General features: G+C 41.1%; 1 protein-coding gene across 1 annotated transcript in view; it reads right to left on the reverse strand.

The window, feature by feature from the left end:
• Positions 1-16,120, reverse strand: part of CD109 (CD109 molecule) — an 80,005-nt gene extending 63,885 nt beyond the window's left edge. The window contains exons 1-2 of the mRNA XM_065834755.2: positions 15,967-16,120; positions 15,508-15,668 (exon numbers count right to left, since the gene is read on the reverse strand). Coding sequence (XP_065690827.2) covers positions 15,508-15,668; positions 15,967-16,040 — 235 coding nt within the window. The 5' untranslated portion in view covers positions 16,041-16,120. The remainder of the gene's footprint in view (positions 1-15,507; positions 15,669-15,966) is intronic.
• Positions 16,121-26,398: the final 10,278 nt, after the last annotated feature.

Below are 26,398 nucleotides of genomic sequence, written 5' to 3' on the forward strand. Positions count from 1 at the left end.
AGGGGGAACCCCAATACCCCAGTCAGAGACACAATCCCACCACCATCAGGCTACCAGATTCAGCAGCTCCCTAATAATCACTACCATCCCAAATAAGCCAGAGAAGAACAGGCCAGAAAAACTGAAATGGAGTGCTCCACTTAATTAATGGTCTGAGGGTGCACAAGGTGTCCCATCTGGGAGCTACCTGAACAAGGAGGGTATGGTTTGGCAGTGCTGTCCTTGAGAACAACTCCCCTCTTGGGTACCACTAAGACCAAAGCACCCCTCTGCTTCTGCAAAGAAGTTGATTCTGCAACTCTTTCACATGTAAGAGAAATTCAGGATATTTTGCATTCATATCTTCTGCAGTTTAGCAGGTGACCACTTTTTGTAGCCATTTTTACCAAGATTAACAACTTTGCTAGAAGGAATTAAAAAGGAAAATACTTTGAACTATATGTCATTAGATAAAGGCACAACGGCAAAAACCTGTCTTAATCCTGGCAATTTCCTCTAGTGATAACCTCCTGTGTGGTGGTTTCACTGCTACAAAACAAAGCCAGCACCGTGGAAGTATGCCTTTGCTGAGCTACTACCTCTATGACAACCTAAAGTTGCGTCTTCACTGCACACAGGCTCTCAGCCTCCTCTTCACCAGATCAACCCACTCCACCCCTTCCTCCCTTACATGGCGGATGGAAGATGGGCAATACCTTTTGCAGGGCTGCAGAAGTATGAACTCCAGTCTACAGCAACCTAACTTCTCTGTTTGGTGAGGCTGATGCCCATGTTCTCCTCTTGAACAGCTTCCTTTACATTCACAGACTGAAACACCTTTACAATCTATTCAACGCTCTACTCCACCCAAGTTATTATTGTCCGTTGACTCTGCAGCTCAGATAAAGGCTAAAATTTTCAAAACCCTGCACAGGATTTACCACCCTTAAGCAAAGGAGCACCCAGAATTAATCATACTCACTGCACTATATCACCATGGGAGCAAGCAACCAACACATTAATGTATGTGGGTTAATATAACTTATTATACTTTCTAATATAACTTAAATATTTCCTCATGTCCAGTCTAAACCTCCCCTGGCTTTAAACCATTTCCATGCATCCTTTGACTGGATACCAGGGAGAAGAGCTCAGCACCTCCCTCTCCACTTCCCCTCCTCAAGAAGCTGTAGAGCGCAATGAGGTTGCCTCTCAGCCTCCTTCTCTCCAAACTAGACAAGCCCGAAGTATTCAGCTGCTCCTCATAGGACATTCCTTTCAGCCCTTTCACCAGCTTTGTTGCCCTCCTCTGGATGTATACAAGGACCTTCACGTCCTTCTTAAATTGTGGGGCCCAGAACGGCACACAGCACTCCAGGTGAGGCCGCATCATTGCTGAATACAGCAGGATAGTCACCTCTTTTGACCAGCTGGTGATGCTGTGTTTGATGCACTTCAGGATGTGGTTTGCCCTCTTGGTTGCCAGGGCACACACTGCTGACTCATATTGACTCATATTTTCTTTTGTTGATTCCATTTAGTTAGACTTTTTTATATCTCCCAAAAAGCAATGGGTTTATACTTATCTTTTACTCATTTGTTTTGTGGAGTAAGGAAAAAAAAAGTTATTTATGTCCTTCTCGATCTTGGACATAAAAGCATTCGAAGATGAAGCAATCACTTGACCTTCAAACGCCAGTAAACATTAATTTGAAAAGTCAATGAATTATTTCCTTTGATGGTGGCAAACAGAAGGTAGTCTCAATGGACTGAACACAGGTTGTCCTGGCTGCTACCAGAGTACTAAAGGAAAAATCCCATCCAGCATGAACCATCTATTCAAATTATAACCTGGGTTAAACCAAATGACTCACATCCCACAAATGAGATCTGTGGGCAGCACATCCCAGTACTTCATTCTGGTATTCAAAAGTTTAACGGGGATGGGTGGCATCGGGCCCTAAGCAACACAGTTCCTTCCACAACATGTTTATGCTACCGTTAAAGCCACAGTTTTTTTCCTATCATCCCTCTCTCCTCTTCACTCGAGAAGCAACGCATGCACTTGCTGACTCTGAACAACCCCACCAGCCTTCGAGGTTTTCCAGCCAGGAGTCTCAGGCAAAATACACACTTCTTTTCCCAGCAGTCAGCGGAGACAGCACCCTGCCCCACTGCACGGTGGCAGGGAGCCCCACACTCGGCCAAGCTTGCTTGGCTCACAAGGCTGCAGGACGACCAGCAGCTCCAGGAGAGGAATTACACAGTCCTGCAGAGTATCCAATTCATGGGTATTGTCAACCCCTGTCCATGTTCTGATATGTTTATTTCCAACATCTGCCCAAACAACTCCATGCCCAAACATAAAAGAGACATAATTTCAGCTAAAGGAAACCTATGTCTTCCTAACTCAGGAAAGACAGGGTTGCTGTTAACTAGGAAGATTTTTTTTCAAGGAATTATGATATTTCACCAGTAAAGGAGGCTGTATATAAGGTAACTAGCAACAACAGAGATGGTATAAAGCTACCTCCTGAAATTTCTCTCAGTTGTACACTAAAAGCCTAACCTAGCTCCTGTTCCTCTGTGGAATGAGGCTGCCCTAAAGCTAGGGTTTGTATAACCACAACCCATGACACTGTCGCCAGAAAAATAAAACCCTTTGCAACTGCTGATAATTGTTATTAACAAGAAACAGAAACTTAGTTTCATTTACTACACGCATTTGAGTTGATATGCACATGGTAAGTATTGCTACACGAGCTTGAATCTATCAAACACAGTTAATTATAGCACCAGCTATAGCCATGACTTTGGCAAGACACCAAGCACAGATCTGATATTCAGGCCATAGCCCACACTGTGGGGTTTCTGTTTCTGTCTCTACCCACAGCAAGACAAATACATTAGTACGCATGCATTGCAAGGGCAGAGCACCAAAGAGGAATGCTACACATCACCCTGCACAGCACCTAAGCAATCTTACACTTAACAGAGCAGGTACTTGCCAGCTCTCTCATCAGGGCAGTGCCTGCTTGCCTGCACCTATTCGGAGAACAACTAGAATGCAAAAGACAGAAATCTTAATGTAGAAATACTGGGTTTCTTCCATGTTCCCAGGCCTGGGAGACCTAACATCAGCTCTGAGCCAGATACAGTCATGATGCAGAAGGGGAAACAGTTGGGGAAGAGGGAGATTTAAATCACAGTCACTTCTTTATGCAACTCAGAAAGCATTTACCTTCTGAAGAGCTACAGCCTCCTTGGCTGCCTTGATAAAGCCCAGAGCACCGTCTCATTCCCAGCCAGTGAAAATCATAAAAGAGGCTCTGGGGCATAAGGTAATCATCCAATTCATGTCACTATGTAATTATTTTGTTAGGAACCGAGCAGCCTGGGCAGATCCGAAACTCTTTGACGTTGCAGTGAATTTCTCTGTCATGCAGGATTTTCCCATGTTCTCAGAGACTACTGAGCTGCAATCAATCCCTTGGAGCTCTGCTCAGCTGCTCCCAGGGGTGGCTTTGGATGTGCTCAAGCCAGAGCTATAGGCAAAATATTTCCTTTATGCCAATACTGAATTGCTGAAATTCACCACATTTTTCTGTCCACTCGATGAATTAAAGATATATTCAATCATACAGCAATCTCGGGTTTATAAGGGGTTAACCACGGTCCAACAGCTAGCACATGGCACTGCTCTGCTGGAAGCTCTGCTATCATGCAGCTGGACACTTGTACCCACGTGCGGCGTGTAATACTTCCACATCATTTACACATGACATCAGTGGAGTCCACTGCCTCAGAAATGGCAACAGTTGTCACCTTCCTTCACCACATCCCTGCAAGGGGACCCTTCAGTTATTAAATATGGTTCCCATCTATCGCAAGTAACTAACTCCAGGTGGTAACAGACGTAGAAAGGAGCCCAGAACACCTACGCCAGCAGCACCGAGCATTGCAGACCACAAAACTTTTCCTCCTGACTCATCCCATCTGCTCCCAGCAGCAGCATTTTAATCAGCAGGGTTGCAATGGGCTATGGAAGGGAAAGACCAGGCGAGAGTCCCGGTCCCAGCCACCACAAGGGATTAGTTAAAGAAAACTCCCAGCTGGGAGCCATGCCCTGGCTGCAGGGAACATTCAGAGGACCATTCCAGACTAATCTTGAGGAAGCTGAAAAACAAATCACCAAAAAAAATCCCCACAGAAGTCACATGATCCTTCAAGAAAGAATATCCTTCCTCATCACTCACAAAATCATTTCTATCACAGAATTCCTGAAGCCTGTACTGTATTCATTCAATAAATACTGCATTGAGGAAATGGATGGAAATACTGTGGAAACACCACACTGTCCTGCCTCCTTTTCCTCAAATTCCTTACCATTTAGGACAGTCCAGCAGAAGAGGAACCAAAGGCAGGGTGGCAGAGACATGTCACCAGTATAGACAGCAGAAGGAAATGAAGCAATCTTTTAAACGTACCTTGCCACCATGCTACTTCTTGGAGGTCCAATAGTTTTGTTATCAGCAAAGTAAATAGGAAAAAATTCTACAGAGCCAAATACGTGCATTTTTTTTTAGACTTACAAATGCACAAATGATGGCATCTTACATTCTTCCCATTGCATGGGCCTGACCCAAACCCAGAAACTTATGTTACCCCTTCTTAAGCTGCCACCACCAGCACTAGAACTAGACATATATGTTTCAGCTTCCACTCCCCAAAAAGGACAGAGGCTCGAGAAAAATGACTGCATGGCTTGGCATCGTGAACTAGAGCTTGTGCCAATAAAAATCAGCACAGCAGTGCTCCAGTCTCTAACTACTTTACACAAACTCAGAACTTGATTCTATATTCTACCTATGACAGGTATTGCTACAAACTAACTTTCTCACTTAACATTTTCTACCTATGTTCTCATTCCTTCTTATTCCTGTGTAAGATTGGAAAAATACAACTAGAATCACTTTCAGATTGATTTACTGAAATGATGCCACTTCTTTCTTCTGGCAGCTGTGTTAATATATCCATGCTTAGGAAATGTTTACAGAAAAGCATTTTCTTTGCAGTGGTAAATGGATTTTTTTTCTACTGCGGAGTCTATTTCAAAAACTCTTTTTAACATTGGAAAAATAAAACATATTGTTCTTCAGTTTCCTTCCAGATTTTTCTTTCTATCCAAAATATAGACTATTTTTGTGTTTTTTAAGGAGAGAGAAAAATAAAAGACACCTAAATACTAAGGCCTAAACTGTCCAGGGAATGAAATACATTTTTTCCTTCAGAAAAGTCCCATAAATCTGTTGAGTTCACAGTTTTCTTTAAATGTGTAACACTCCTCATCTATTATCCTAAAATTAGCACCCACGTAAGTACTTGTTAGTTTACGCAAGTAACCCAAAATACATAGTGTGAGCCACGGCTGTTAGGTTATGGCTAAATTTGGGCCAGACAATAGAAAGAGAGGCAATACAGCACCCAAATCCATGCAACAGGGATTGCTAAAGGACACCAGTATACAAGCTGATATCCAAAGCCAAAAGGAGCCAACAGGTTTGTAGGAAAGGGCTACATACGCACACCACAAAGCCTCCTAATCCCCTCTTGCCTACGTACCCTTCCCTCAACAGCTGCTCTCTCTTCCCTCTACTCCTTGTTTCCACCACCCCTTATCCTTTTCAGTCCTCTTTGCAATTTTGGAAGCTAAAAGCACTCAGAAATTAAAAATGGAAAGAAAGAGGCAGGGTAGGAGTGCTGCCTGTGGAGAAAGGCAGCCTAATGGAACAGAAGGAATAATCTGAACAGGACTAGTATTCGTCACCTCAGGGTCCAATGAAGAGACAGGGCACCACAGTTCTTAAGGGCAAGAGAAAAGCAAGATGCAGAGATGTTTTTGTGACTAAAGCCATGTTTTACCAAACTCTGCAGTCACTAGTAAGTCCTAGCTTCAGTTGTTAGTAAGTTGTAGCTTCAGTCTACATGCAAAGTGTAGGTATATTTTCCTGACAACTAGGATGATTCATGACAAAAAAAACCCTTCTCCAGCTAAATTCAAAGGGTTTTGCCCAATCTGCTTTTACTCCACAATCAGAAGAGTGGTGGAAAGCACAACCAGAAATGCTCATGGCCAGAAAAGAATAGACACAGATTTACTGGAAGGTATGAAGAGGAGTGCTGTCCTTCCCCTCCTCTGCCCCTTCGCCATGGCATTCCCTGTGTTCTCCTACTTCACACAGCAAAGGAGTCGCGGTACGTCCCTGCTTTTCCCTCTTAACAGTTCAGCTCTTCTTCTCTCACCAACAATCCCAGATCCATCCCTGAGGAAAACCACCATCTTCCATGCCCTCAGACAAACAGACAGACACAGATGATGCTGGATGACCCTTCCCTTGCCCTGTCACATCCAAGATCCCTTCCACAAGCAAACACTAAGTTTCCTGAAGGCTGGCCCTTCTATTTCTTTTTAGACTTAGGTCATAATTCAGATGTTTATTTCTCCACTCAGTCTTCTAAAGTAAAATGACCAGCTGTATGGATTATACTATTATTACCACTTTCGGCTGAGCGGTCAGAGAGCAGTCAGTTGCAAGAACACAAGACTGAAAATGCTCTGTGGTTTATCTGAAACACTGCATGCTGGGTAGGAAAACTTAACAGCTTCATATTTCTAAAACTAAATCATGTCTTTAACAGAGACCTTCTGACGGCTAACCAGCAGCTACCATCCCAGATGCTTCATCACAAACTCTTTTCAACTTTTTCCTGAGACCAGCCTCTAAAAGCCATGTGTTATTGTCATGTCCATGACATTATCGCTGCTTACCACACCCAAACAACTATATTCCCATGAATTATAAATGTACATCTGTTAGCAAGACAAGTTTTGAATACTACAGAAAAAACTTTCTTGACATCAGATCCAGTCTATGAAACTATGTGGACAATTCAGAATAATCTCAGACTTAAGCCTTTTACACAACTAAATGGGAAATTAATTTCATTCACTTAGTTTTTCCTTGGTGACTACACACAAATACACAAACTCACAGGCATCTGCACATCCTGCTTTCAAGGCACTATTGACCATCATTATAATCCACTCTTATATCCATGAAATAAACACAGACAAAGCCACCATTACTGCAATTTAAAGCAGCTGCACTTTTTATTTCAACTTAAAACATAGGAAAATCATACAGCCATAAAATGTGGCTAAGTCTGCCTATGCCAGAGATTTGGCGGTATTAATACTACCCTCATCACACGAATTGCTGCAATTGGAGCAAAATCCCAAAGTCAAGTCACCTTTCAAACTCATTCACTGCAAATAAAACATTCAGGAACTATTTAAGTTTCCTCCTAGAGGGACTGAAAGAAGAAGGTTTGTTTTCATATTGGTTTTCTGCCATTTTCTGGAATGCATTCAGTGTCTATGATGACAAAGCCACATCACTTTTCTGAGACCACAAAACTATTTTGATATATAAAAATATTACCAGAGGTTTGCTTCATTGGCAAATAAAGGCAATATAATCCCTTAACCCTACAAAATAAGCACCTGGACCTCACAGCTGTACCTCCAGAAAGTTGGAGAAGTGGGGAAGAAGGGGTTTGTCACTCTGGCCATGTTTTCTATGCACATATTTATTTGGACTGCAGTGAATCTAGATGAACCAGCGTCATCTCTTGCCATGTGCTGTTCAGCCTCGGAAGATAGGATCTCAACTCCGTTTTCACAAACGTGTAGTCATGAACAGCAAAGCATGGGAACCAGCAACATTGCCAGTACAGATCTTCATTAGCATCTCATAAAAAGAGAAGTCATCTGTATATGACTGGAGAACCATGAATTTCCCAACTGCTTCCTGCCTCTACAGATACTTCCATAACCCTAAACACTTCAGCTTGGACCTCTTTCTATTTAGACACTACTAAGGACATCATTCCTTAACCCATCTGGAGATTCACTGTAAGCTCCCACCTCTCTCTCTTTAAAGATACTTTTTATGTACTTGGAGGGTAATAACCAAATGCTTTCCAGAATGAAGCAGCTCCCAGGGTCAAACTGAAAGTCTGTTCAGCCCAAGGTTCTGTCTCCAGCAAGGGTCAAGGGTAGACATCTCAACAGCATGAAAAAAAGAACAAGTACACAGTGACCCTTCCTTGGGTACTCTTCTCAGACTACGCAGCCTGAGGCTTGGGGCTTGAAAAGCCAAATTAGTGTATTTATACTGGACCAGTCCTTGACGGACTTTTGTCTCATAGATTTGTGTAGTCACATTTTCCATCCACAGCACCTGGGACATGGAGTTCCACAATTTATTTCTACCTCATGAAGGCTCACCTTCTTCTATCTGGTTTGAACTTGTTTCCTGAGAGACATTCAATCTTTCCCTCTGCTCTCCCTGGAATTTCTCCAGTTGGTTCACAGCCTCCAAGAGGAGTGCCCTGAATCAGGCTCAGCATTCCCCAGGCTGCCTAATTAGAACTGTGAAGATTACTGGAATATTTTCTCACAGCTTACAGAAAATATTTCTGTGTATATATTTGAGTTCAGCATTTGCCTTCTTTTTTTGAGCACCACAGCGCTACTTAGAAGCTTTCACTTTTTGGTACCTTTAAACCATCACTCACCCACACACACACAACCCCCCCATTTTTCTCACCTTGTTCCTCCTCCAGTAAACACATGCTCTTTTATTCCTCATGGAGAGCAGAACTATGCAGTTGCTCCAGTTTTTCCCCTAATCATTTAATATATTGCCAAATTGAGTTCAAAATCTAACCCTTCCTCCCAGCATCCTTGGCACCTCTTCACTAACCCAATAAATGTTCTGCCTTTTTTCATCCATGTCAGTCATACTGACAAAATACAGTTCCAAGGTGACCCATTTCTAGTTTGATAGTGAAAGACTTGGACCCACTTCATGAATATTATTTTCCATCCAGCCACAAACATATTTAGTTTCACACTGTCCCCACTTCCCCAGCTGGCTTGTCAGAGTGCCACTTCAGACTATCAAAACCCTTACTACAGTCAAGACGTAACAATATCCTGCTTCTTCTCCACTTAAAACACCTGCCAGTCCACGGTGGAACACATTTTATTGGCAGGTTTCTGATCTTCCAGTGCCTCTCTCTTCACTCAAACCCTCAAAACTTCACTAGCAGTTCTAAAATTATTTCAATCAATTCCCTAAATATTCTACAGACAAATTTATTAGCATTAAACATCTACTTTAACAAATCACACTTTAACCTGTTCTTCCCCTTTTGCTGCCTAAATGCTTAAACGTTTTCCATGGCAGTTAGTTGATCCTCTCAGTGAAGACTGATCACTTACTGCCTCTCAGCATCACTGACCAATGCCCATCTCACCAGAGTGTGCAGCAAGTCACATCCTTCGCTAGTCTTCCTGCTATCAACACGGTATTTAAAAATCCTGCCTTCTTAACCTTCACGTTCTTTCCTGTTCATGGTTTGACCTTCCCAGTTTTGTTCCTTCTTACCCATACTACTGTCCTTTAAACTCAGCCTTTGTAATCTGACCTCATTTTCAGTTTATATACAGGGTTTTCCTTTTTTCTGTTGTTTTGCTGGCCAGTGATAAGATCATCTCTAGTTACTTTATTTCTTACCCTTCTGCTCTGTTAAAGTGTACTTATCCCTTTAATATGAATCCCTCAAGAGATTTCTCCCTTTGCTTCTCTTCCTTCTTTTTTCTGACAACATCTTACCTCCCAATTCCTGTCGTTTATTGGCATCACTTTCCCCCCTCACCACGAAATCAACAGCCTTTACTGTGTTTTTCTCTCTCCTCCCTTTCCTAAAAGCTGTAAACCCCCTCCAGTCCACAGCAGCAACAGGGAAGCCCACACTGATGCATACAATATTCCCTCTGTAAGAGTTGCCCCACTGCAATGAGTGAATTATTCCACCCTTCTCAATGCACTGTGAAACAGCCCACAGCACTGTATCTGCCACACTATCCTCAGCTGGGTATCTGTGAAGAACACGGTGATCAGAATGATCTCATGTGCAAACATGTAAGCCCTGAGCCACAGAAGGACTCTTTCCCTCAAATCTCAAACAGCATCCAATCAATTAGATAAAGCTCAAGTATTGGAGGGAATTGCTACTTCCATTTTTCTGTAAACTACTTAATGGGTCTGTTAGCAGGATGGATTCAACAACAGACACAGAAACCTTCTTTTTTGTCTTTTATGTACTCCAGCAATAAGAAAGCACATAAGTGAGTGCCCACTTCTTTACTAGCTCCCTTGTCCTTAGATCCAATCCCAATACCTCCTTCCCCAAAACTTCTCCTTCATTCTGATTTTGCATAGGTTATCTGCATGTGCTGACTTTATTTTCATGAGGCACAGTTACACATACATTTGGAAGCAGACATTACGGATGCAAAATCATAGGACCTGCTCACTTGCTGTTTGGCTTTTTAAGCATTGATGCAGAATTAGGCAGAAAGGAGCTGTCCCACTAAACTGACATCAAAACCCTTTACCTCACAGATTTTCAGCATAGATTTTGTAGTCACCAATGACTCTGTCATTTTATTGTAAAATAAGGTACAGATGCATCTCAAGGTTAACAAAAGGGACTTGCATACTTAAGCCATTCGTTCCTATTTAGCTGCTACTTTACAACTTACTATTTCTAGTGGTTTTCACTATTTCAGATACTAACATGGTCAGAACCATATTATTAAGTATGCAAAACATGCCTTCTGGTAAAAACAGATTTTCCATTGTCTTTATGAATGATCACTACATGCCTGAGCTTGAGAGACTTTCTCACAAACAGGAGAGATTTCCATGATGTTTTGTAAACCCTAGCTGAGTATTTACCATAGTCTAGCCAGTAACTTCTGTTAACAAAAACATTTACTTCTCTGTAGAAATACGGAAAAGTAGTGCAAATTAATTAACATGTACAAGTAATTACATGGAGCCCAAACTATGTATTCTATTTTAAATCAGATTCTTCAGTTCACAAAATAGTTCTTACTATGCTATAAATACGTTATGTTGTACCTTAACTAGCAGAAGCTATAGCTAAATATTATTCTTAAGAATTAAAATTGTTCATGTAGGTAATTGTTCAGTCAGGTAAATGATGACACCTCATTACACATAAAAGCTTTTCTTAAAACGAATTTGTTTTTTCAACTTACATGCTGCTTACTCTTTCCAAATCATTCTAGCACCAACAAGGAAAACAAGACTTTTCAGAACCTCTCGCAATTAAGGTATAAAGTTTCTCGTACACTAACACACTCTGCAATGCCTGGGTAGCAAACCCTGCAAGACAACACTTCTTGCCAATTCAAACTATATCTTTATTGATCAATGACAGGATAAATACTCATGGCAAGAGCCACCCTGCACTGTAATCACTGAAAATCAACACATTCATGCATGAAATTTAACTTGCCTGTCTGTTATTCCCATCGTTATTTTTTGTTATTGACCCAGAAAACCCAACAGCTCCAATTGCATATAAGCCATCGTTATCTTCTGATGTAATTTCAAATCAGGGTAAGGATGTTTCTGATACTGTATCTCCACAGAAAATGCGTCAAGGCGTGCTACATGCACAAAAAGAGCTTTAGTCAGTGCTGTGGTTTTTTTGGAGCCCACTGCAGACAACAGAAACCTATTCTCTCCTGGTGACACACTGACTTTTTTTTTGGTTGTGCTTGCTCACACAAAGTTTACCTGTAGCAGCAACATCCTGCTTGCAGACAGTCAGTTGGTCCATTTTCACTGCATTTAATCTAATTAACTTAATTTCTGTACCAAAGCATTGGTCTTCAGCAATCTCCATTGCTACAGTACATTTGGATTCTGACATGTTGAGCTGAGCTTCTTTAAATGAATACGCATGCACACTTTCCCATTCACTTCAAAAAATACAAACTAGGTTGTTTTCCCTTTGTTATATGAAAAGCGGGACAACAACGTGAACCAAGTTCCACTGCTAATGTCTTTCTCAAATGGTCAAGAATCACCCAGAAATCAAATTTCCACTTCCAATTACATTAAAATGGTGAATATTTTATCAATCATCAGAGGGCAAGCACTCTATTTCTTATATAAAGCAAGATTTATATTATATAAAGAAAAAATAACTGTGCCTCTAATTCAACATGGTCCTTCTATGGAGCTAACTCAGAAACGTAAAGACAAGCATATGTACCATAATGAGCTGCTGCTGAAGAACCAGGGAGCATCCTTAACTTTAAGCAATTGCAGATGCACTTTGTCAGACAGGTATGTAATAGCTCTCATGCTCAGGTAATCTATTTAATCTTGGGGGCCAAGTTCAACAGCACTAATAAAAAAGGTGTCCACAGTCTGTCCTCTGTCCCCAGCACCCAATTCTCAACTCTGCGCCCACCTCAGTTCTATCAGCACAGATGTTTACACACTGAACCAAGGAACCTGTCTGTCTAAAAAAAATATTCAACAAAATCAAAATGTTATTTTTCAGTCAGATCAGTTTGTCAAAGCAGTTAACACCCTGTTTTTGCTGACACTGTGCAAGGAAAAATACAGAGCATAACTGAGCCAGCTTAGGCAACAGTGCCACTGAATATGCAGCCTAACCAAGGCAGGCAATCAGTTCCAGCTTTTTGGATATCCAGCACAGTCAACAACTTCAGTTACGCTCTGTCTCCATTAACAGTTATTTTGCATAGACATGTGGCAATAAAACTCATCAAATTCATGTGCACCACAGGAACAGTAATACCACTGTATCAGCTACTCTGTGTAACCTCCTGGGTCCAAACGACAGATAAAGCAACATTTTCCGGGTACTAATATATGCAGCAATGATGTCATTTAAAGAAGATTTTGTGTGTCTGGAGATATGTTTGGGTTTTTTCCTTCAACTGCAACAGCTAGCCTAATAAAACCTTCCCCAGCCTTCCGTCAGTCACATCCTTAGACTAACACAGCTACAACAATATCACTACATATTTTGTTGTAAGGTTTTTCTGCTCTTCAACTAAGGATTTAAAGCTTTAGAATCTTATTTACAATTTAGAATCTATTTACAGTTGATCCACTCCTGTAGCACCTTCGGATACACACCTTCAACACTACATCCTCTACTACAGGGCAGTTCCCTTGCTCCTGGTCCATAACAGTTTTGCTTACATATTTGTTCACAGAGAACAATTGACTAACAAATTGTATAACTTAACTTAAAAGAATGGATGGCCACTTACGAAATGTTAAGGTTTTTTTCAAGAGGAAATACACAGCATGCTCAGTATTTTTTTTTCCTGTCCCATTTATCAAATAAAAAAGTGTGGAAAATTCAAATATATGTTTAGAAGACAATAAAATGATTTAAATTTAACAATAAGTCCATGCACTTCAAGTAACGCACTATAGCATTTCTCCTTTTTCCTCACTGTATCCAGTCTGATACAGTGTTGTACTTATTCCTGATCACCCATCATTCCCTCTGACTTCAGCAAGTCCCACTGTCAAGCATTGTTCTGTATTCTGTGCAGATACAGATATCCATATATTTTCAAATACTTTGAATTACCAGTTGCTTGTCTGCTTTTTAATGTTGAGAAGGACAACAACAGACAAGTTGAAATTCATGCAAGGCTCACTGAACTTCATGTTAGGCAGAACAGAAGCAGGCAATAAAAGCCAGTATAGTTAGAGGGGAAAAAAAAAATTGAGAAAACAGCTTTTCTTTTTAAAACAATATATCAGTTAGTTTGGATTTGTTTTGCTTTTGTTTCAAAATACTGCCAGGAAAGGTTTGAAGAGGAATTGTGAACCTTAAAAGGCAACCTCGCTACTAATGGCATAATAAGTATGTCAAAGTTATTTTCTCCACAGAATAAGAATGTTCCTTTATCCACTGCTGAATCCTCCACTTTGTCTAGTCCAAGAGGCTTTACCTGTGCCTTTTGATAAGCAAAATCTAACCGTGGCATGGAAAGTTAAGATTAAGGACCATAGGCATGACAGTCTGTATGTTTTGCTTACATACAGATTTTAGGTGCCACCAAATCCATCCTCCTAAAGTAATTGCCTTAGGCAAACATCACCACAACTATTGGTGTCAGATTTGGAAACTAGTAGATCAGGTGTATAAATTTGATTTAAATCAGGAATGAACACTTAGATTTTTTTTTTTTTTTTTTTTTTTTAATTAGCCACAGGAATAAAGGAAATTTGCCTCAGGTTTATGCTTTTACAGCGGTTGCTGGAGGACATATATCTGATAACAATATAAAATTAGATTGGATAGACAATACTGAACCTGAAGTAAAACCTGTCACTGCATAGTTCTGGAGAACCTTTTCTGAATATTTGAAATAGCAAGAAGATTTTTGACCACTAACTCTTTTCTGCATCATGAGGCCATGAATTTTTTTATCTGGTCAAGCTCTTTCCATCACACTCAAAGTCTCAGTCTTCCCTACGGGTTGTGAAGAGAAATGGGTTTTCATGAAGGGTTTGTTATTCAGTTGTGATGCTTCCAATTAAGGCATCTGTATTAACTGTGAGACATTAACAGAAAATCTAGTTGACACCAAGGAGAAAGTGTGTTATAGCAGGGTGGATTTTTCTAGGACCTCATACTGCCCCTAGACTTTCTATTTTTGACAAATAAAAAGCTAAGAGTTGGGGTGTAATTTATATTGCCTCCTACTAAGAGCAGTTTAAAAGCTGGATTATCCTGACAAAATATTTTCTTTCCCATGAGGGCAGTTCTCTGTCAGGACAGCTCTATGCTTCTGTTCCCAGCTGGCCTTTAAGAAAAGGAGTGGTGACCAGGATATCTCAGTTCTCCAGTTACTCAGAACTGGCATCATGTTCTGTACTGGTGCCTGGGAGACATACATTAAATCAGGCTGCTCTGAGGCTTGCTTATCTTCAATCTGCAACCTGTCCTGTGATTCAGGTCTTGATCCTTAAAAATTGCTGTTTCCACAAACACACAGACCTTCCAAGTAATGGTGATTGACACAGTCATCTCCACTTTCCTATTGTACTCAGGTCCTCACTTTCTTAAGGCATGAGAAGCAGCCAGCTCCAGATGCTTTATCACCTTGTTTGTTCCATCCTTACCATTATCCCATTTGCTTCCACCTTGCGCCTTAACAAGCCTACCAGTGAGCACCTCTTTCTCTGCTTCTTCTTTGGTGGCCCCACTACATCGACCAGAGTCCTTCCTGGCTCCTCAGAAACTCCACCACATTTCTCCATCACACATCACTACTCTCTGATTGTTTTCTGAGTTTACCAGGAGTTAGCATACCCATGCAACTGCTGGCTGTCCTGCTCAGTCAACCACCTGCACACAGAGCCAGTGGAGTACAAGATTATTTTCCCACAAGTGACCTCTACTTGTTAAAATAAAAATCCTATTTTAGTACTGTTTAGAAGCAGTGATATTTTGGGAGCAACAAAATACTTGTGGGATAAAGCAAATCTAAATCTCTCCAGGCCAACTCCATTCTCTTACCTTTCTCAAAGACCATTTCCCTGCTCAAGATGGTCTGGTTATCTCTGATCACGTCTCCCCTTATGGTGACCTGTGCCGGGCTGTCCGGCAGCAGAGCTACTCCAACAGTCACGTTTGCTCCAGGCCTGATGTTCCAGGGAACTGCCACCAGGAACGTGGGTCTGGAAAATCCAAACAAGCAGAGGGAAAAAGGCTAGAAGAGTAAAATACAATCCCCAAAAAGTAACAGCGTCCACACCATAACGTGCGATACATGTTGCAAAGCACTTCTGACGCATTCGGCGGCGAGGCTGGAAGTGATGCTCGCTCACTCCCCGGGCGCTGCCGAGCGCACCCCGGGCTGGCAGGACGGGGAAGGCAGCGCCGCTTCGCCGCTTTCCGGACAGGCTGCCAGCCGGCGCCGCCGAGCTCCGCTGCCCCGCGCAGCCGTCCGGCCCCGACCCTCCCGGCCCCACGTACCCGGCCGCCGCGGAGCTGCAGACGAGGAGGAGGAGGAGGAGGAGGTGGTGGGCAGCGCCGCGGGTCCGCGCCATGGCGCCCTGTGCGCAGTGCTCCCCGGCCGCGCTGCCTGCCGCCCGGTGGGTCCGCCGCTGTGCGCAGGGCCGGGCCCGGGCGGGAGGCGCCTTGGCGGGCGGGGAGGGAAGGGAGAGGCCGCCACTGCCCCAGCGCCAGCTGCATGAACACCCGCGGGGGCGTTCCCGAGGCCGGCCCCGAGGGGAGCGGGGGGGACAGCCAAGCGGCCAGATATGAACGTATCTATATCCGCGGGTGCGTTTCTGCTCCAAGCAGCCCCTGCAACCCACATCTTCGGGCAGATGCAGCTGGGGAGCGAGTGGGATCGTCGGACAGCGCAACGTCCTACAACATAAACACCGAAAGTAATGTTTTGTGCCTGTAGCGCCGAGCAGAGTGGCAGCCTGCTCTCCGGACCTGCCCGTTTATCCTTAAGGCTTTGCACTGGAGAGACTGGGAGAGCCTCCGAGGCGCACTGGCATGGGGCTCGGGCTCCGACGCAAGTCGGGAACCGTTCTGGGTCTGGACGATGATGGCAGAAATTCAAGGAGCCTTGTAGCTACTTAAACGTGAACCGATTGGTAATGTAGCTCTGGCTGGACTGTTCTCTGTGCCCAATATCTGTAAAATAAGGTCATGTCTGCATTTGCAGCTTAACCCACTTTCAGAGTCCAAAAAGTGAAGTAACTTGGGTAAGATTCTGTTCCTTCAGCATATTCATTGTAACTGTGTAGACTAGACACACCTAAAGGTGTTTTGATTCATCTGAATTTTTTCATCCCTGTACAAGTCTAGAACATGTAGAAATTCCACCCAGTTCTTGAAGTCTTGTCTTTTCAGAAATGCTGAGCTGGCATCCTCTGCATTGCATTGCACAGACAAAATATAGTCAGTTATAGCCCTGAATAGAAGTATCCTGTTTTGTTCTTATGAAAATCAGATATGAACAGTAAATGTACATAAACACTGTGTTCTAACACTATCCCAGGCAGTCATACAGTCTTTTCACATATTTTAAATTTGCTTTTGTAAGTTTTAATACCCCTCCTGATTCTTTTCAGAGCACCAGTCTTTGTAGTGACAGGAGAGAGGGTGCCACCTCTGTAGAGCAGGGAAGGGGTGATACTGCAGCAACCACAGCTGATGCCTGGAAGATCAGTCTTGGCAGCTACTCACCTGCAAAAGGTGCATGACAAGCAAAGCTTGGGAGATGTTTGCTGTTATTTGTAAGTCCTTAACTCATTGCTTGTGAGAAACAGGCAGGGAAGATGAACAGTCACTGCCACTCCTTTTCCTGGAGATGTCAGGAAAAAGTGTTTACCAGTAGTGCTGCATCCCCAGCCTCAGATGGTAAAGCTGTACACAGTCTGCATTTCTCCAGTCTCTGGCACTGAGCTCAATGGGGACCTGCCAATACTAATCAGCTCCCTTAGCCTCCAAAACAAGGTGGCCACATCCAAACTTCCTATTAGGTATGGTCTATGCTGACCCCCAAACCACACCACGAGTTGTTCAAGAAAGCTTTCGCTGGCCACGGCAAAACCATGCCAAGGTCAACTTGAGGGTAGAGACAATCAACTTCCAGTTCCAAGAACATTTGCTGGCACTGTTTAATTCATTAGCATGGATGTAGCTGAAAAGACCATTAGTGAAAGTGCTTGCAAATATCACAGATTTTGCCCATTTGTGTGACAGTATTGTGGACTTCCACATTCCTTTTTTTTTCCCCAAAAGGCTTGTTATTTAATGTTACTTTTGTATATGTATTTGATCTCTTCTTCTACAAAAATACCAAGAAAGGCATCCTACAGCAGGAAGTGAGACAAGAAATGGATTATTAATATCACAATTTCATCTTGAATAGATTTCTCACTGATAAGAAATGGATAAACACAAATAAGTATTAGATCCCATTCCATGACAACATGCAGGCACAACGTCTTTCAGGTATATCCATATGCTCAGAGACAAGTTAAAGTAATGGAGGACGATCCTACCACTTGGAGATCTCTGAAACCCCGAGTCGTCTGAACATACCTCCTTTATTCCCTTCCTTATCTGACATGGAGTTTCCTTTGCTGAAGTTATACCACCCTCTGATTCCCTCTGCCTTGTTAGGAGACACTTAAAACCTCTTTTCATAATTTCTTTTGCAAACAGGATATGCTACACTGTAGATACATGTAGAGGGTTTTCATTTAAACATACCATTTAGGAATCAAAGTGTGGTACGTAAGGATTCAATATATTCCCAGTTAGCAGAAAATTTAAACACATAATAGCCCACTTCAGACATAATTTTAAGAGTCACCTCCTACCAGGATCTAAACAAGGTCTTGATTTTCAAAAGTGCTCTGCAGCTGCTAATTTTCATTGTAACATAAGGTCGTGTTTCCCTGAAACACCACTTCAGCTCCTCCACTCTTCTATCAAACATGGTCCTTTTTTGGCACTCAAAGGGCACAGCAAGTAGTTATACTGTGTGATGGTTCCATGAGAAAGGCAGCCCCAGGAGCTCCCTCTACCATTCTCCACCCAGCATCTCCCAGCTCTGTGGCCCACAGCCCTCCCAGCCCTCCTCTGCAGCCTGTGCCATACAGCTCCTTCTGGAGAGAGGTTTTACTTCTAACACAGTTCATTTCAGTGGCCCCATTTGCAGTTAAGCCCCCCATGTGGCTATCAGCACAGTGTGTAGATACAAAACGGTGGAGTGTGAGCAGATATGAGGTCAAATAAGGAAATATTAAGCCAATTTCAGTTCTATAGGAAATGTATGCTACAAATACACCATGTATCTCAAGCCTCCTCTGTCCACTCCCCTGCACATAGAGAATAAAAATTACACAGTACTCAGGAGTAATTGGAAAATAAGCATACTTATGAAGAATTGGGCTAAGCTGATATCCTATTCACGCTCACTGAGTATTCTGTTGGACTTGAGCTGTGTGTCAGGTAAGCATAATTTATTACGCAACCTTACCGGTTACAGGACTGTTACATTCCCCTGCACTCTGTTAATTTGCTCATTTCCATTCACAGTTGTCTACACTAGGGTTTCATTATGCAGCTACATCTCACTGTTTAGCCTGATTCAAGTCAGGCTGGTGACTCAAACAAAAACAAACAGCACTTCAGTTTGTGCTAAATTGTTCAAATTTAAACTTTGGGGCACCTAGATTTGAAAAGTTTTTGCATACTCTCTGTTTTCTGTTGGCACAAAACATCCTCAGCTAAAAAACACTTGTCCACCCAGAACAGGCCTATTAAACTGCTAGAAGATCTCTGTTTAACTAAACAAAAGACCTTAGCTGGTATACGCATCATTTTCAAGATCATAAAAACAACCATTTGGCAGTGTCTTGGGCCTAAGTAGGTTTTAAATGCCTGGCTCTGACAAACACCTGAGAGACTAATTTGTGCACAGAACTGGAAGCAGGGAACTGCGCAGCAAGTTATTGAGATCACCATGTGAGGGAAATTTGTTTTGGACCTGATTTCTGCATATTAGGAATAATTTTGAAAGAGTATAACCTAGCATGAAAGGATTTAATAATCTTCAACTGCTCCATGCCAGTGAAGTGGATACTCTGGAGACACAATTTAAGAGGTAAAACAGGTTGGCATTGTGTTCAGTATGCCAACCCAGGAAGTTAGCTGAAAAATACCTCTCTGTTCAATTTTCACGTTTTGTAGTTAAGCAAGCATTACCAGATTCAAGTTTTACATCCATCCGTGATACGTCACCAGAAAGAAAATTCCACTTTTATCACCTTCACTGCTCCACAAGAACCTAATTTTGCTAATCCTTCATGGTCTTTTACAAGCAGAGCCTGTAAAGGCTGTAAAAGTAATCTACAGCACTGGCTACAGTCTCAGGCAGCTAACAGCTATACTGTTGTCCATTCCTATACAACTTAGTTTAAGTCTAGACCAAATACATGTATCAGTATCAGCTGAAATCACACTTTCAAGTTGCAGCCTAGGTATACTCCAAGTACAAGTATATTTTAGTAAATACACAGAACTGGAATGGTTCTTTAATGAGTCTGGAAAGCAACTTCTGCCTTTGTAAATAAGAAGGATTGGAGCACCTAGCAAGCACTACTAAGTGTATGAAGATTGGCTGGAAATAGACACATGTACAGCAAGGTCTACATTTCTCTAATATCACATGTAGAAAATAGTACTGTTTGGTAAATGTAAAAACCTAAGCACTACTGTATTTAAAATACTGGGGAAAATCTCAACAAAAATTACAACAGCAGGGACTTGAATGGTCCTGTCCTGCTTTTAGCATCAAATGGTGAACTTGGCTTGTCAGACATTCAGCTGTATTCAGCAGGCATTCAACCAGATTGTGGTGCAAACAAAGCATATTTCCATGAAATGAGGCAAATTCAGGGAAATCTGAAGAGTTATGTTACGTGGAATTTGAAATACAAGATCACTATAGTCTCTTCCAGCACAATACTCCATCTTTTCAAAAGCTTAGCCGCTTGCCTTATGCATCATTGAACTTAAGGCCTGCAACAAAGCTGATTTAGAGGATGGATAAATCTTTTAATTAATCTCAATAGCCTTTGGATGAAGTCCTAGCAGAAACTGTGATTCAGCAGCTCATGGAACTGCGAAGAAAGCAAAAGTTTGTTTTATTACTCATAGTGAGTGGACAAAAATTATAGTGAATACTAAAAATAGGTGGGTAGAAGATCATTCCCTGGTAGTAAGAGGACACATTCCTTGCTTAGATGTAAGCCTGAAGAATTAGTATTTGCTGGAAGGTACTGACGGGAGCACAGGATATAAAGCTCTCCCAGAAGTCTTCAGTAATATTAATAACGTTTCTGATGCTGGTTCTGGTGATAAAATGTGTCAAAACATTTTACACTACACTGACAAAGGGTGTGCCATACACTGAAACTTGCCCTGGGCTATTCAGGGTGGAGTTACAAGAAAATCTGGTCTGCATTGCAATTAAGATCTCTTTTCCAAGTACCTGAAGACATCTCTCTTGATAAATAATGTTATCAGCAAATGCAATTTCAACTTGAACAGTTACTCCAAGCACAGTAGGTAGGATTCACCTGATCAAATGTGGACTCCGCAGTTGTCTACAACCAGTTATTCACATTCACTGGGTAGACTCATTGAGTATTAAATGAATAAAGCTAAAACCAGACATTTATTTTTACGTGCTTCAGATCAGGGCCTGTTTGAAGGCATCAGATTTTGTTTATATATGTTCAAAGGCTGGCATAAGAACAAGCAAGCAATGTCCACATAGGAGAAAATCTTCTTTGCTAATATAGCATAGAAAGAGGTTATTGTCTTTGAATTATATGCTTATATTTTCATAATAATTTGATTTTATTATTAAAATACCTGTACACATTTTAATCATACCCATAAAAAATTAATGTGGTCAAATCTGTAAATATTGTATTATTGCATTATATTAAATGTGTGCTTTGAAATACCCAAACAAAAAAAAGCACTGTCTTTTAGAAAACACATCAAATGTAGAAGGGCATTATAGTTAAGGCTTCATGAGGCTTTGAGACATTCACTTTTAGAAATGAGATTCAGAAAGAAAGGGAATTAAAGAAGGACTGAGAAAATTATACTATGGGAAATGTGAAAGTCTGAGGAGCAAATCTACAAATGTTACACCTAGGAGTTCCATTCCAGCAAAGATAATCCTCAGTTACCAAGTCCCCTGGCCTTACAGCCCTTTTGAATGGATTGAGAAGTGCAGAAGAACTATGATGGAATGGAAAATTAGGACCTTGTCCTGTTTTCCTCAGAACAATAGTTCTTGGCAGTCAAAGGATCTCACAGAACCATAATGAATTACTGCAAAATGACCCTATGTTCTTGCTACTGATGTGCTGAAGGTCCTCCAAGATGCATGTAACTGTAGTAACCACAACAGGTTTTTATGTGTAGCTGAATTTGTTTATTTCCTCTGCAGCTATCCCCAAAGTCGACTCTTGGCTTTACAGAAATCAGTGGCACTGGAATCATTGCCTTCAGAGAGGTCAGGACTCAAAATTGTATCATCCACCTTGCTCAAATCTCTGTAACTTCAGTATGAAGGACTGAGTTTTCTTGCACTATTTGCTGCATTTAGTCCCTTAACTTTGACTGATATACTATATCTTATCTGATATATATGAGCAGAACATTCAAGAAGCAGATTCATGTGATACCTTTTTAATTGCAAAGTCAAAGCTACGCTGTAACTTTTTTAATTTTGCATTTTTCTCTGATTGTAAAATGTTCAACTATACATAGGGGCACATTAAAGCATGTACAAATATGATGTTTTTATGAAAGTGAGAGAAGTTAAAAGCTTTTAGAAATGATGACAGGTTGTCCTCAAAAATCTGTTTTCCTAGGGCAGTATTTTCTGCAATTGTATGTGATGAAATTCCTTTTACTAAGATTCATTAATCATTTTATCTTAGCTGCTCTTATTCCTTTTGCTCTCTGAGGGTTTTCAAAAGGTCAGTGCAACCCCTCCTCCCTGCAAATACTGCTGAAGCAGCCAAGAAAAACCCCATTCGTATTAAACACTTCAGTGTGCATTAACACTAATTCATTTTTTTAAAGGTGAGAATCCCCTGTGGATTTAAGTATCTTAAACTATAGTCTATAATTATAATGTAAATTTAAATTACAGCTTTTAAAAAAGGAAGTTCTAAAACTAGCATTCCCATACTGTCATAGAGTAGTATATCACAGCATTCTGGACTGCATGCATTCATATATTGTAACGTCACTTTTAATTGTGTACATAAAAACTGGCAGATTTTTTAATGAATGTGTGTTTCTGAAATAGCTATTTACAACATTCATCTACCCACAAAAAAAAGGAGGTTGTTAGTACAGCAGTCTGTTTTATAGACCAATGTAACCCTGTAGGTAGAGGCAGCTTCTTTTCAAAAGCAGACTGACCTGAGAGCAATTAGTAATGTAGACAAATCTCTTTTCCAACATGTTATACAAAAGTAAGTCAAGGTGTGAAGACAATGCTCTAAACCAACAGACTACAGAGATGCGTATTTTAATGTACCCAGAAAGGACAGAGCAGGGATCTGCTCTCAAGGAAATTACATAGAATTTACAAGAGGGAAATAAAAGCACCTAGCAATGGTGGAGACTGTACTATTTCAATCCTAGTTCAGTCCATCTTGGCATATCCAGAAAAGGTCAACACCAGAAAAAAAGAAGACAGAATTAGAAGTAGTTGTTTAAAAGAGAAGCTTTTGTAGGATTGATCTCTGGAAGGACAGACTTTTTTTTTTTTTTTCCTAAAAATGAAAACCAAACTTTCTTCTTGGAAATTGGCCCAAAGCTAAAATTGTGCCTATGTTTAAGTTTAGTTTGCCCTTTTTGTAAATCTAAAAAAAAAAAAAGGAAATCTTCACTTTCCAACCACCTCCACACCTCCACAACCCCACTGTGATATAAAGAAGCAATAGTTATTTAAAGTAGAGGTAGGTTGACATTAATTATGTAGGTAAAACCCCTCAGAACCTTCATTCTATTTTAGAATATATCCATTTGACAATCCTGTAACAAAAGAGTCAACCTTGTGTCATGCAAGTTGTCAGTTTCTGAAGTAAATAAAAATGGCTTCTATAGACAGAAGTGATTAAGAATCATTTTAAAAACATACACTCAAACTATTTATAAAACTTGCACAAAATTTTGTATTTAGTTAGGACAGAGATAAATACCAGTTGTCTCTCCCTGAGGGCAAACACTTACCACATGCTGCCTACAGGAAAGGAGGGAGGGTTAGCAGTCCGATCTCAGTGATTAAGAAGGACTTGAGTAAAGGTTTCATGTTTCAAGGCACCAAATAAGTCAGTGTCTTAATACACTTAGCCCTTGAGTAATGCCACTAGAGAATACTCATTCATGTTGTTCAAAAAGCAACTGTTTGTTCCATTGCCAACCACCCAAAGCAGCAGTCGTGTTTATTTAAATGAAGAGGGTGTGGACCCAAGAGCTACATCTTTCCAAACCTTACTGTAGCAACCAAATGTTTGGAAATTGCTGTCATAGTCTGAAATGTGTCCTATATTGGGCGGCTTTCTGAGGCCTCCTAGCCGTGTTTTTAGGCTAAAGATTCACCCTGTGATTTTTCTGACCACTGGCAGCAGTTCCCTGGAGTTTCTTCTCATTTTGTTCCTTAGTAATTTACTTCAGATATTAAAAATAAAAAGAAAACACACTATATTTGAGATGCCTAGTGCACAAGATATTTTTTATTCCTGAGAAGGGTCCCAGGATCACAGGACCACAGGAAAATTCAGGGCAGAAGAGAGCTCAGGATATCATCTAATCCAGCTTGCTGTTTGAAGCAGAGTGAGGAATGAGGTCAGACCAGGTTACTTGGGGCTTTATCCAGAATGATCTTGAAAACCTCCAAGGACTGAGACTGCAAAACCTGATGGTTGGATGATACAGAGCTCAGGAGTCTGGAATTACATTATTTTGTCTGAAACAGAGCTGTTAAAACTGCATTTATGCTTAGCTGAAATGCTCATACATTTTCATTTTAGTTAAAATAATGTAAACCACAACGATGCTGCTATTTGAGTGACTGCAATAATTATTATTGCCTCGTTTCCCCTTCTCTGATAAACAGAAATGTTGACAATAGGACAAGGGGCTCTTCTACAGTACATAATACAATTAAAATTCAAATTGGAGGTAAGGAAGCAGAGTCATATGTATATACCATGATACCGCTGTTTTGGCTCTCTCAGCAAGGTATGGCAGCATGGTATGTGGTGTTCACTAGAAAGAGAGTGAACAATTACAAAAGATTATGTGACAGGCATCAGGCCAGGATTCGATCCAACTGACATTCAACGTGTATATGGCCAGACTGTTCCAGGAGTGATCCTGAGCAACGTGGATATGTTGACAGACATCCAAGTCCAGCCAAGGTTTCCTCCCTGACATTGGTCACGAAGAAAGTATAGATATAGTTTACATCTGTCTTAAAAAATTCTGGCACTTGAGGATTGATGCCCTCCAAGCAAATAGAAGCAATAACACTTGTAGGGTATAACAAATGGAAGTTAGGAAAGACTGAAGAAGACTTTTCCATGCTAGCCAGAAAGAACAGTTTGCTTGCAGCTATCAGAAGCATAGGATAAGACAGAAAACAAACCTCACCAAGAAACTGAGAGTTCATAAGGGATGTGTTGGCCTACTTAGCTGAGAATTTTTGTTAGAATTTAAACATTTCTATTACTTTCCTAATCCTGAGATGGGAATTGCATTTAGTCTTTCAAAATTCACCAGTTTTCAAATCAACATCAAAGGAGATGTGTCTTTATTGTGATTGTTGCAAGAAGCTTTGTTTGTTTTTGCTAGGCAAACCTAGATACCAAATATCTGAAAATCTCCAGACTTACGTCTTCCTTAGACACCTGCTGGTAAAAACTAGTAAAGTCATTCTCTATTTCCCCAACCAGTCTAAGGGATCTCACTCTACCACACACATTTTCAAGTCTCCTAGATTCACTGTTATGCAAGAGACTACCAGTTATTAAGTACCTAATTCACAGGTTATTACATTAATTGGCATATTGTGTTCCTTGAGCATAAAAAAGCACATTATCTTGTTCTGCATGACAGGTTACATCCAGCTCTCTGAGATCTCTGCAGAAATGTTTTACTTAGTTATTGACAAGAGAAACATATTTTTCATGATCTCTCACCCTTAAGCATAATGCAAGTTTGTACATACCAGCACTTCTAGGATTGAGTGAAATTTATTTGCCACTCACTGGAAATATCTTTTAAAAGTTTTACCATTAACTTTCACTACAGAGTATGTGTTCAAAGAAAGGATATGTACCACATTGTGGGGTGGAAACTCTTGAAAGATTCGTTCTAGCCTGGCACCAGACAGGTATGAAGATGTGGTTTCACAAGACTGAGCCACACAGCTGGAAGTATACATTCAATATTTATGCACACCATTGGAATACATAAAATACACCCTGAATCTGTAAAATACCAAATATTTCAGCACCTGACTCTCCACTAGTAAAATGTATTAAAAGCTAATGTTTCTATCACTAGGCATGTGCATAGGGGGAGTTGAGTCTTCACCAGGGATTCAGAAGATAAGCGTTTCTTCTTACAGCATGCTTAGTGTAAGACTGCAAAGGTATACCCTGTCCACAGCACATAACTCAGCTGTGGCACTCCCTGCCCCAGGGCATGTGGATACTGAATTTTACATGGGTTCAAAATCAGATGGCATAAATTTATGACAGACAAATCTGTCAGGGACTACTGAATATAGAGGTACCACATGCAGCTTAGGAGGGGCCTGAGTCACCAGGCA

This window comes from Patagioenas fasciata, chromosome 3 (genome assembly GCF_037038585.1).
Source record: "Patagioenas fasciata isolate bPatFas1 chromosome 3, bPatFas1.hap1, whole genome shotgun sequence".
NCBI classification, from domain to species: Eukaryota; Metazoa; Chordata; class Aves; order Columbiformes; family Columbidae; genus Patagioenas; species Patagioenas fasciata.